The 12,339-nt window shown below is 55.7% G+C and overlaps 1 protein-coding gene across 3 annotated transcripts in view; it reads right to left on the bottom strand.

Annotated features, from left to right (window-relative positions):
• Window positions 1-12,339, bottom strand: part of Smad3 (SMAD family member 3) — a 94,615-nt gene that overhangs the window by 11,414 nt on the left and 70,862 nt on the right. For all 3 annotated transcript variants that reach the window (XR_015446480.1, XM_004855597.4, XM_021237020.2), the window contains 4 exons: window positions 10,013-10,206; window positions 9,782-9,913; window positions 8,539-8,613; window positions 6,116-6,166 (listed from right to left, as the gene is read on the bottom strand). Coding sequence is in view for 2 of the 3 variants with exons in the window: in XM_004855597.4 (XP_004855654.1) it covers window positions 6,116-6,166; window positions 8,539-8,613; window positions 9,782-9,913; window positions 10,013-10,206 (452 nt within the window). In the remaining variant the exon portion in view is untranslated. Of the gene's footprint in view, window positions 1-6,115; window positions 6,167-8,538; window positions 8,614-9,781; window positions 9,914-10,012; window positions 10,207-12,339 lie in introns of those variants that run through there.

The raw sequence follows: 12,339 nt of genomic DNA, 5'->3' as shown, positions 1-12,339 counted from the left end.
CTCAGGCATGGGACCCTCCTTACCCGGATGCTGCCGTGGTGCCCTGAGCTACTGGTGTACAGCACGGGCCGTGCACCAAGCACACAGTATCCTGCGAGCAATTCCACAGCCTCTAGCAGGCAATGCATCCTTGCCACTCTCCTCTCTTCCCAGGGTGGAGCAGGGGAAGGTGCAGCAGAAGGCAGGGGACTGGCTGCTCCAGATGGAGGGAGGCAGGGAGGGGTGACGGGACAGGAGCAGCTGTGGCCTGTGCGATGGCTCCTGAGGTGGGGCTGAGCCACATCAGCCCCTTCCCGCTCTGGCTTCGCTCAATGCTCCCACATTCCAGGGAGATAAGCCATATTCAAAACAATGTGGCCACTAAAATGTGAGCTATGCTGCTTCAGAAACTTTAAAAAAAAAAAAAATTCAAATCCAGGCATTCACAGCAGTCAGGCACCTATCAGGGCTGGGGCTGCCACAGCCCAGGTGCAGACTCTGCTGACCTTGTGTGTGACCTTCGGGACATGACCTTCCTCCCCAGTTTCAGTTTCCTGGTCTGTAAATGACTTGTGTACTGCAAGCCATCTGTGCTTCCTGCATGGCTTGGCTGGAGAGGCAGCTCTAGCTAATCGGGGCGACCCTGGCTCACTCAGCAAGGTGCAGAACAGAAAACAGTCCTCACCCCGAAATCATAAAGCCCTGTCCACAATCCCTAGGGCCTCATCCAAGCACGAGAGCAAGCTGGGCTCCCAGGCAGGCCACCCGCTGTGGAACGGCGCAAGGACCAGGCTGAGGGGCCATGTGGGCTACAAGGAGTCCTGGTCCGAGAGGCCCTCCCACGCAGATGTGAGCCCTTCCAGGCACCCCCGAAGCTCAGGCAGCCTGAGACGTCACTAAGAAGACACCTGTCAGGGGACAGGTGAGGTGAAGCCAGTAGCAAAGTGTGAGGACTGCCATTCCAGGGCGTGCTGCGGGAAGAGCTCCCGTGTTGGAAGCAGGCTGAGCCGGAGCAGTCAAGCGCTGCACTCTGTGGACAGTGAAAGGCAGTCCTGCCTCCCCTCACCCTGCCTCCCGCAGCCCTCCAATGCTTCCCCAGAGCACTTCTGCAGAGGGAGCTGCAGACCAAAGTATGGTCGCCATCTCTGGTCTCTTCCACGCAACGCTATTTTTAAAAAACCGTACATGTGCCTTCATTCCTCATCTACAAAAGAAAAAGTCAGGAACCATGAGGTCACTACTACTAAAGAGAGTACTCAGCTCTGAGCTTCCTAGCAGACAAAGTAAAAAGGAAACATAATAGCAACATAGCGCTCTCATGGGTGAGTACAGAATACTTACTAGCACTACAAGAGAAACAAAGCACTAAATCTTAAATGAAATTGCTCGGGGGAGGCAGTAGCCCCTCCACCACACCAATCAAGCAGGCCCTGGTCTCCAGTGTGCCAGCAAATGCAGACGCAGCTTTACATAGCAACCTGAAGGTGTGCCAAAGGCTCCTGTGGGAGGCAACTGTGAGGGTTCGGGGCAGTGGCTTTGCTTCTCCAGATCTGGGCCTCTGCACCTAAGAGTGGCAGACAGTGGCATGAACCAAGGGGTTGCCCGCCGCCACCCCGCTGCTGCCAGCCTGAGTCATGCTAATTGCATCCCAGAACAGAGGTGCTGGAGATGTGGGGACCTCCAGCCCAGGCCCCCGCCCCCAGCTCGGTGTTGGCCAGACTTGCCCAGTGGCATGGGGCACTGCACGCTCAGTGGGGCCCCTGCCAGCCCAGCACATTGGCTGACTTCAGTTACGAGCCCTGTTCCAAGCTGGCGTGGACTTTCTGTTTTGTTTAAGGAAAAGAAAACAGAATAAAACCCAGAAGGCAACACTTGGATTACGGGATGCCTATTAAAAACGTGCAAAAGATTCAAATCCGGTAAAGGAAATGGTGGGGAGGTGAGAGGGAAAAGTGACTTTCTGCTCCATTGCCCTGGCTCCTTCTTGCTCTGTTGCCCCTGCTGTGCCCCTGCCTAGACTGCCCTTCCTCTGTCATCTACAGGGATCCTACCTGTAAGGCCAGGTGTGTGACCATGACACACACCCTCACCCCTCCGTGCACACCCTCATAGCACAGCACTCTGGGCGCCCTCCCTGCAGCTCCTGCCAGTGGTGTCCCCAGCATGCAAGGCAGTAATACCAGCCCATCTGAGGACTCGAGCAACAAACCAAGTTGTGCAGAGAAAGAACCTTTCTAGCCTGCAACCAGCTTAATGCTGCCAAGAACTGTGGGAAAGTTAAGCCTGGGGCTTCACAAAATTTCTGAAGCCTGGAGCCAGAAGTGGTCTTAGAAGACTGCTTTGTGTGACAGCCCCAAGACACCTGGCTCTGGATCAGGCCTGTGACCAGGACCCCCATGCTCTCCCCAGGGCTGGTGGCCTTCCCCCTTCCGGCTGCCCAGACACTGCCATGTCGCCCTCCCGGCATGGAGGCGGGTGCATCCTGCCTGAGGCACTCTGGGAAACCATCACCCCTAAACTCCAGCTCAGCCACTCCCGGGCCACTTGAATGTCTCATGTAAAGCAGGGGACACTTACCCCTGGCAGGCTCCAATGAGTTACCCCTTTTCTCCTCCTCCACCTGCCCCAATCCCCTGCCAGCTCTGTGAGTCACTCAGCAGCATGGTACGTAGTCGCAGGAACCCCACCTGCTCACATCCCCTTCCTGCACGTCTTACACTTTAGTCCTTTTGGTGACAGTGACTTCATCATCATTTCTCTAAAAGGCACACTCAGATATGCTAGGATACTTCTGCCTTCTAGGCACCATGTGCCTGGTCTCATCCTATGGATTAGGTCACAGTGGCCATCCAGAAGTGGCACCTAGGCAGCTGCCTGCTGCCTCCGTGGCCTGGCTTGTTCTGCCCTTTTGCCCCCGCTGCTCCTTACAGACCGTCCTGCAAAGGCTGCTCTTGCGCTCCTCATGCTGGACTCCAGGCCTCCCACTCCTCCTGCTGCAGCTCTGCAGAGCCCACCTGTGGCCACTGTCCTTCAGGGTGTCCCCACCCCCACATCAGCCTCATCGTTGGCCCCCATCCTGAGGGCCCAGGACCCCGGCACTGCCTTTGCCATTCTGGAGTGGGGTCTCCTCTGTACCGGACTCCTCTATTGTCACAACTGCGGATGCACCTTCAGGGGAGTCGCCAAAGTGGGCTCTAGGAGTGCCCGGTAGGGTAAAAGGGGTGACCCAGCAGTGGCCTGTTTGCCAGGGGATGAGGGACAAACAGGCCTCCCCAGGCACTTGGTCACAAACCTCCCTCTCAAAGCCTGCTATGGGAAGGGCTGTCACCATCAGTGGTTTCAATCTCAGCCCCTCAGGCCCTGGCTGCTTCCCCAACTCTGCAGCCAGCTGGGGACACAGCTGAGCTCATCGGCCCACTGCCATCGTCACCTAGATCCTTCCCCGTTCCTGCCTCAGTTGGATGGCTTCACCATGGCCGCAGGTAAAGCTGACCAGAACATTCTGCACACCCAGAACCCCTCTCAAGTGCCCTCCCAGGCCTACTGCCATTTCTCTGTGGGACACTGTGACAGTTAATCTTGACTGTCAGCTGGATTGGCTTGAGAGTGGCCCAGGGGGTTGGATCTGGTGGGACTAGGTGGGTCATGGAGAATGACTTTGGGAACCATATCTGGACCCTCACTGCTTCCTCTCTGCTCTGCTTCCTGGCCACCATGAACTATGCAGCTTCACTCTGCCACGCCCTTCCACCATGATGTTCCTGCTTTGGAGCCAGCTGACCATGGACTGGATCCCCTGAGACTGTGAGGCAAACCTCTCTAAATTGTGGGTGCTGGGTATTGTGCCTCAGCAGCAGGAAAGCTGACCGATAGGCATTCATCCCAACCTCCCTCAGCAGCAGCTGGCAAAGTGTGTGTATTTTTGTCTTTCCTCCAGAAATTTCCCCTAGAATCTATGTTCCACGCAGTGGTCAGAGTAATCATTATGAAGCTGCCATTGGATAACCCCCAACCCACTACCAACTTTCTTCTGTAGGCCACAGGGACATGATGGCACTGGGGCTCTTTTCTCAGCCCCCACGGGCCCCTTCAGTGTCATCTCCCCAGTTCCCTAACATGCCACCAGCCCCCCACCTGCACTGTCCCTCCCAGCACCTCTGGTCTTTAGAGGCAGACAGATGGAGACAGCTGGTCCACCTGGCTCCCGTCTAGGTGCCCGGCTGTGACCGGGACACAGGCTATGATGGAGGATGCCTGAATTGTACAGCCCACTTTTCCATTTACTAGGTGTGTGACTTGGGATGAATGTATCCCCATCTATTCTTTGGCTTCCTACTCTGCAAAATGAAAACAGGAATACTTCCACCTCAGAGTTGTTCTGAAGACTCGCACTCAGGAAGTCTCTGAGCAGAACCAAACAGCAAGTCCTCAGGAAGCATCTGCCATGATCCTCAGCCCCTGCCAGCTCGTGAGAGCTCCCAGTGGGTTCTGAATGGTGAAGGGTTGGGGCGGGGGGGCTCATTCAACAGAGAGGAAGCAAATGCCTCACTAGAGTCCTGGCCCGGACTCGTAGGCTGACTTGTCTCAATTCAGACTTCCCAGCAGAGTGAGACCTGGACCAGCTCAGGGATGTCCCTGCCCTCGTGAGAAATAACCTCAGAATCCTCACAGACAAGCAGCAGGGAGGGGGACTTGTGGCATAAGTCCAAGCTCAAGACACCCCATTACCCTGAACCCCAAGATCTAGACAGTGAGTCCTGGCCAGGGACCAGCTGGGACAACTCGCAGGCTGAGCCACCAAGTCAGGAAACATCTGCCCAAAGTCTGTTAACTAAACCTGCTACCTTGGCCTCAGGAGGGAAAACAGCTCAAAAAACAGATCCAACACAGCCCACTCAGAGGCTGGAATCCAGTCTAAGTTCACAATCCCAGCCTTTAATGTCTCAGGTGTTACACAGCTTCTAGCCCTCAGTTTGTTTCTAGTAACAAAGCTTCAGTGCTTCTGTATCAGAAACACGACCTGGGCCGGGGATTTAGCTCAGTGGTTTCGCTGCCTGCTGCGCAAGCACAAGGACCCAAGTTGGATCCCCAGTACCAAAAAAAAAAAAGAAACACAACCTTCCCTCTGCAGAGCCCCACGCTCGCAGTGAGACTGTCCGTGCAGCAAGGTCACAGCAGTTCTCCGAGGTTGCCTTTTCCTCTGTGCCCCCCCACCCCCCAGGGAGCCTGATTTCAGGGGTTTTCCAGTATCTCCAGGCAATGAGTTTTACCTGGCACTGTCTACCCAGGTCTCAAAACCAGGGGTCACAAAGCCACTGAGAGCCACCATACCTGGGTACCACTTTTCCTGAGCCACTATGTCAGCTCCAGCAACAAAGCTCCAAACCAAACTAAACTGGTATTTTCTTTAAAATTCCCCTCAATAAAGATGACACAGACATTTCACACATTTTGGGACCCTCAGCGGGGCCCATATGGGAACCACAAGGACTTGGCAAAGCTTGTCCCATGCTGAGAACTGAAGGACCTCCCAGATGGGTGGAGCCACTCTCAAAACCCTGACCCAGAGACTGACAAGCACAAGGTGCGGTGGAAATGAGGGGCCAGCTGCACCCAAACATCATGGATAACTCAAGATGAGCAGGGCATTAATATGGAAACATAATGAAATAATGCAAGGAGAAAAAAAATGGAAAAAGGAGGTAACAGGATGGTCCCACCAGTAAAACAAAGACTGGTACGGGTGGGATTAGAGGCACCGTGGTATTTCCCCAACTCTTTCTGTGTTGCTGCCTTAATAAGTTAAATTATCCTAAGATGAGATACTCAGACAAAACCCCAGTAAGTGTGTCGACCCCACCTGTGAAAGTCAGACTGGAGCCCACAGCTGCCCGCAGCTCTGCACCAAACCACACACATGCGCTTGGCTGACCATGAACCCGGGCTCCAGGACCAGAGGTCTGGGGGCTTCTCGTGCACTCACGCCTGACACCGCCCAGGGGAAATACTAACCTGGCACACAGCCACCTCTCCTGTCCCCACGGTGAGCAGGGCGGTGGGCAGCCTCACCTTCAGGGGCCCCTTTCCCACCTGCCGCCGGCTGGAGGGGTTCCAGGCCTGCGACAAAGATACTCACCCAAGTTATTGTGTGCCGGGGACATCGGATTTGGGGAGAGGTTCGGAGAACCTGCAAGGTGAGACACAGCAGTGAAGCTTCAAGACGGGGTGGCTCACCACGGCAGGACGGAGCCTAGGACTGAGCCCCCAAGTTGTAGAAGAAGGCCTGACCTCAGGCCCTGGCCCCCGCTCTCCCTCCCTGCACCCCAGCTTCTCTATGTGTGAAATGGATGAACCAAGACGATGAGCTCTGAGGTCCCCCATGTCCTGATGGTTTAAGATCCTGACCAAGGCTGCAACTCAGGGCTCCTGGGTGCTCACTGAGGACAGGTGGCGTCTTTTGCTCAGCTTACACCACCTGTCCTGGTAGCTGCACCCCAGGAAAATGAGTGGAGCAGGGAAGGGCCTCTCCCTGGCTGTACACAGCCCAGGGCAGTGGAAGGCTGACCTCCTACGTGGCACCTGTCACCCCTGCCCTCCACCCATGGGACGCCACTTCGGCTCAGGGACCTTGAAGGACCAACTCAGGCAACTCGAACCCACTGCACAAACCCTCGATTCAGCAACCAGACCGATGCTTTGTGTGGGACAGGATGGTGCATGTGAGAAAGTCAATTCTATCTCATTCGTACTCTATGATCTCACCACCAGAAAAACAGAAAAAAACCACACAACATCAGTCTTCAAAGAAAGCAGTGGCTGCCTTTCCACCCCTGAAATCTGCTGTCCTTGAAGCCAGGCCTGCACATAAGCCCTAGGCAGCTGTAACCCTGAAGACAAAGGATGAGCCCCAGGGTGGGTTCTTCTCCACCATGTCCCCTAACCCACTGGGGATGAGGCCCAGCCACTGACAGCCAAAGACCTTCGACTTTTCTGAGCCTGAATTTTTCCCTTGGTAAAAAACAGGAGTAAGATCATCTACTCTGAGCTGTACAGATTAATCCAGGACACACATATAAAACTGTTTAGACCATGCCTGTGTGTAGTAAGCACTCAAAGTTTCGTTTGCTACTTGGTAATGGTGCCCATCACAAAGGCCTGGGAAGGCTGTGTGACCACCTCGCTGGTCTGAAAGGGTACATGTGCCTGTGAGGGGAGACACAGGGGTGAGCAAGGCGAAGTCTGGCCTGAGACACATCCACACCGTGCCTGACAGGAGCCTGAGGAGGAACAGAATAAATGGGAGATCGTTGCCCATCCCTTTGAGGGCTGGCTGGGAGCCACACCCCCAGTGTCTCCTTGAGATGGATCACTGAGTGCACAACAGGGGCCTGAGACAGGGCAGAAGGAAGGGAAGGGACAGTGACAAGCAGACAGAAAGGAGGGAGGGGAAGGAGAAGCAACCAGAGTAGAGAGGGTGACAGAACCCCTCTCTGGTCTGTGTTTCTAGTAGTCACCATTCCGCAGATACAGAGGAGGTGGCCGGGAGCGGGAGAACGGGCAAGAGAAATCCTGCAGCTGGAGAGACGCTGGTTAGCTGGCCCTCCCCTGTGCCACCAGTTAACAGCTGCAAGCCTGCAGCAGCCACTTGGTAAGGGACACAGGAAGGTCCTTGGTGCACTGCAGCTGCATCCACACTGCCAGCTGCTGTGGGGAGCAGTTTCAGGGGATGTGCTCAACCCAAAAGGGCAGCTGCACCCACATAAGATTTCAGCGACTACGGCTGCATCGTGCATGTGAGCCTCCTTCCTTCTTTCAGGAATTGCAGTCTGTTCAGCTGCACACGGGCCAGGTGTGTAGGAGGCATCCCCGCTGTCGCTGTCTCCATCACCAGGATGGAGCGGCCACTCGGCTCCCTCCTCCTCGCCCAGCCACACACAACACAGCACACTCATGTGGCAGCTGAGGCTCCGTTCAAGAAGCTGCTGGTGTGGAGCCAATTTGGTCCCATAACAAATGACATGGGAAACATCTGGAGCTGGGGCGGGGAGATCCAGGCCAGATCCCTCATGTAGAGGCACACTGATCACATTTGGCCCCATACAAAGAGAGCTGCTTCCTGGCCATCCACCGGCCGCTGGAAAAGACCTGGTCTCCCCACAAGCTCTCCGAGATTTTCACCTGAAGCGCTTCAGGACCCTGGGCCCACCCTCCACCCTCTGCCACCAGACCCACACCAGCTTCAGGCCTGCGCTGGCTCCCCATGAACCCAGGAGAGTGTGTGTCCACCCTCACTGAGCAGCCTGGCCTGGACATCCCTGGGCTCCGGCCACACCAGGCTCTCCTGCCCAGGCCCCCATGACTGCCCGGCACACCCTCTGCCCACCCCACGGTGTCTTCACGGTGAGGCAGCACGGTGACTGCTAACTGTCTGGGACCAGCACAGGGTGGTCACTGTGAACCCTGGAGAGACTGGATGAGGTGGGAGCACATGAGAGGAAGGGACAGAGGGGAGGGGCCGGCCACCCCGCAAGGACAGCGAGCACGCCACGCCTGCCGGACCTGCATCCATGCTGTGGTTCATCTGATGATCACTGGTTTCTCCATCTTCGCTCAGGTAGCCCGGGGGTGGGGTCTCTGGGAAGCAGAAAACAGGTGGCCTGTGAGAAGGCCTGTGTGGCGCAGCCCTGGGACACCTTTTGCAACTGTGGCACACTCAGTATGGGGCGCTAGAAGGTCCCTGGGCCTTGGGCCTGCCCACCTGAGATCCCCCAGGGCCCCGGCTGGTTCAACACGGCCATTCTGACTTCCAAGTCTGAAGCAGCTGTTCTGAGAGGCAGGGGAGCTGCTGCAGGCTGACTTCCCCTGCTGCAGGAAACTCTGGACTCTGCCTCACCCATCTCTGTCCTCCCAAGGGCCGTGGCCTCAAGCCCATCCCTCAGCCCTGCCTCTTCTCCTGCACAGACCCGCAGCAATTTGTCATTTGTGGTCTCTAGGGAGTGTGCTTGGCGCCACAGTGAGGGTGCAATTCGCTGATGGCAGAGGCTGTGACTGGAACCTCTGCCCCACCCATCCTGATACGCGCTCCAAGGCCAGCGTTTCAATGGGGAGTGACAACTAACCCCAACAGCCACCTGCAAGGGACTGGGTAGCCGGGCAGGGCACTCTCGAAAGCTCTGCCCAAGCACACAGGTCCCAAGCACATGGGCCCACAGCCGCCCCAGCCTGCAAACTAAGCCAGAGCGAAAGCCACGTCAAATTAGAAGGCTCTGAAAGAAGCGCAGCTGGATCACTGTCCTTGCTGCCTTTGTGTGTGTGTGTGTGTGTGTGTGTCTCGCCAGAGGGTGGCCGACCACCTCCTCAGGACACCAGAGTGCAGTGATTCACACTCTATTTGCATGTAAATAAGGGGCTTCCACAAACATTTGCAATCTTCCGTAGGGCGCCAGCTTCTCCCCCGCAGAGTGAAAACTCAGAGTGACCTCAACTCCCACCCAGGCTGTCATCCCTGCCTGGGTCCGAGCCCCAGGGTACTGGCAGACCCCAGCCTGAACACCAGTCCTCCTGCCATGAGGGTGAGCCGAGAGCAAGACAGTGTTGCTATTTCCACTTCCAAAAGAAATGACTGCACTGGGACGGCGCTGGGGCCGAGCAGAAGGGTCACACTGCTCCTCCGTGCCAAGCAAAGCATCATTAGCCAGTGGGGAGCCCAGGCCACGGGTCCTTTCCCAACGGGCCGAGGGGCTGGGCTAGTGCTGTGCACACAGTGGCGAGGGGAACAGTGAGGGAGACAGGGACAACGTACCTGGAATATTGCTCTGGGGCTCGATGCCGGCGGGGAAGTTGGTGTTCTCGGGGATGGAATGGGTGTAGTCCTCCAGCGGGGGGAACTCGGCTGGGATCTCTGTGTGGCGCGGCACCAGCACAGGAGGTAGAACTGTCCAGGCAGAGAAGGCAGAGGTGGCTCAGCACCGAGGCCAGGCCAGCACTGGGCTCCTGAGCCCCACAGCGGCGCAGACCCTCCCGGGAGGCGTACCTGGCGTCTCCACCCTCTGGTAGTGGTAGGGGTTCACGCACACCTCGTCCTTCTTCATGTTGAAGGCGAACTCACACAGCTCCATGGCCCGCAGCTCGTGGTGGCTGTGCAGGTCCGGCCATCGCCACAGGCGGCAGTAGATGACATGGGGGAGCCCCTTCCGATGGGACACCTGCAGGCGACCATCCAGGGACCTGCCAGGATAGGGAGGGCAGACAGAGAAAGCAGAGTGGGTTTGGCTGCTGGAAGCTCCCAACAGGTCTGCTGGCTGGCATGGGGCAAGCTGGGCCCTTCCACTTCGCTCCCAGCTGCAAAGGCCCTACGCCAAGCTGAAAAGGACCCCAGAAGAAGCAAGCAGACCCACTACAGAAGGCTGAGGACCCCACAGCTCCCGGAGCAGGCCAGCACCATCCAGGCCAAGCAGCACATGGCAGCGTGGGAAAGGGACACACAAGTCGTGATCCAGGAAAGTACATGCACGGCTCATCCAGCTTTGCTTGGGTAGAGGGGACCAGAGGATCTAGAGGACAGCCAGCTCTCTGGGCAGGGCTTTGGGGATGAGAAGAGATTCTGCCTTTTTTCTAAAAGCGACTGGTAATGAAGCCTCTGAGATGCTTCAGCGCTGCCCAAGTGTGAGAGTTAGGCCTCGAGATGATTCTGGCTGCGTGGGCAGGGTGGAGAGTGGTGAGTGGGGTGCTCAGGAACTAGGGACCCTAAGTGCCCCATCCAGGACCCGCCACAGTTTTCCTAATTGCTGAGCAGAGCTGGCAAGGAGCTATTTGCAAGCTGTCCCTCTGTGTCCCCTTAGGACCAAGCATAACCGTGGGCCTGGGGAACAGGATTCATGGGCCCTCTGTGGGGGGGGGGGCTCCCAGATGCACCCAGAAGCACCAACTAAGAAGAGACAGAGGGAGCCAATCGGCAGCCCCAAGCCTCTGGTCTGGCATGGGGAGGGCAGGAAGGTCAGCGCTGGGCTTGGTCACAGGGACAGACCCAGAGCTGCTGACTGAGGGCATCTGGAAAGATGTAATTACCTCCCTCCCATGGGGGCTGGGACCAAGGAACCCCTACAGCTGAAAACAGTAATTACCAGGCAGAGAAAGAGAGAACAGATGGGGTCTAGTCCCCAAGGTACGAGAGAAAGCCTGGCAGATGAGTCCCAAGACCTGGGGTCAAGAGGTGGTTCGCTTCTCCTCGCTGCAAGAGCCTGGGCAAGACATGGGGAATCCAGAACCCTCCACTGCCTTGTCTAGAAATGAGGTGCATTCTGCCCCTCCCCTGACTTCACAAAGTCTGGTGTCCATCTGGAAGGTCTTTGCAAAGTACCAACCATTGAGCATTACTGCCTACTCCGTCACTGCAGCTGCCCGGCCCAGACAGGGCACTGAGCTGTGGCTGAGTGGGGAGAAAGGGAGAGTGGGAAGTGGTGAGCTGGACAGAGAGTTACATGGCTGCTGTCACCCCTGCGAAGTCACCGGGTGCCCACAGTTTAAGGAAGTGGCCACATTTCCTCATCGGGGTTTGACAAAAGCCCCAGCCAGAGGCCAGTAGGTCAAGGTCGCTGAACCTCACAGAGGTAGCCTTTCAGTGATGTGCCAGGAAATCAAGTAGCCACACACAAGAAAAATGAACTTCAACTTACATCTTATACCTAGCCAAAAAACAATCAACCAGGGTGCATCACACGGTAAAGCTTAACATGGCAAAACTTCTAAGACTCTGGAGAAAATCTTGCTGACTTCAGGCTCAGATGTCCCAGATACCATACGAAAACCACAATCCAGAAAAAGGAAGTTGAGATACTGGTCATCAAAATCTAAGCTCCTGATCTTTGCAAGACATTGTCAAAAGAACGAAAAGGCAACAACCTGGGAGATGAGATTTATAAAGCATATATGTGATAAAAGACCTGGTTTTAGGGTAAGGAACTCCACAAATTCAATACTAAGAACCCAATTTTAAAATAACAGGTAATGATGTGAACAGATGCTACACTAAAAATGTAAAGATAGCAAATATACACATGAACGAACGATATCAGTTTTCAGAGAAGGACAAATTAAAGCTATAGTGAAATTCCACACACAATCAGGAAAACAGCTAAAACCATCAGGCAAGGCTGTGGAGTGCCTGGGACTCTCATCCACTGCTGATGGGAATGTAAAATGGTCCAATTACTGTACTTTGGAAAACAGTTCGGCAGTTTCTTAGAATGGGTATTACGAAGAAATCAAATAACGGGCCAAGGATTTAGCTCAGTGGTTTCGCCGCCTGCTGCACCAAGCTCAAGGACCCGAGTTCAATCCCCGGTACCAAAAGAAAAAAAA

Source organism: Heterocephalus glaber, unplaced genomic scaffold, assembly GCF_053883595.1.
Source record: "Heterocephalus glaber isolate CG9 unplaced genomic scaffold, H.glaber_assembly_v1.0 deba00001689, whole genome shotgun sequence".
Classification (NCBI taxonomy): Eukaryota; Metazoa; Chordata; class Mammalia; order Rodentia; family Bathyergidae; genus Heterocephalus; species Heterocephalus glaber.
This window is presented reverse-complemented; position numbering and strand designations above follow the sequence as displayed.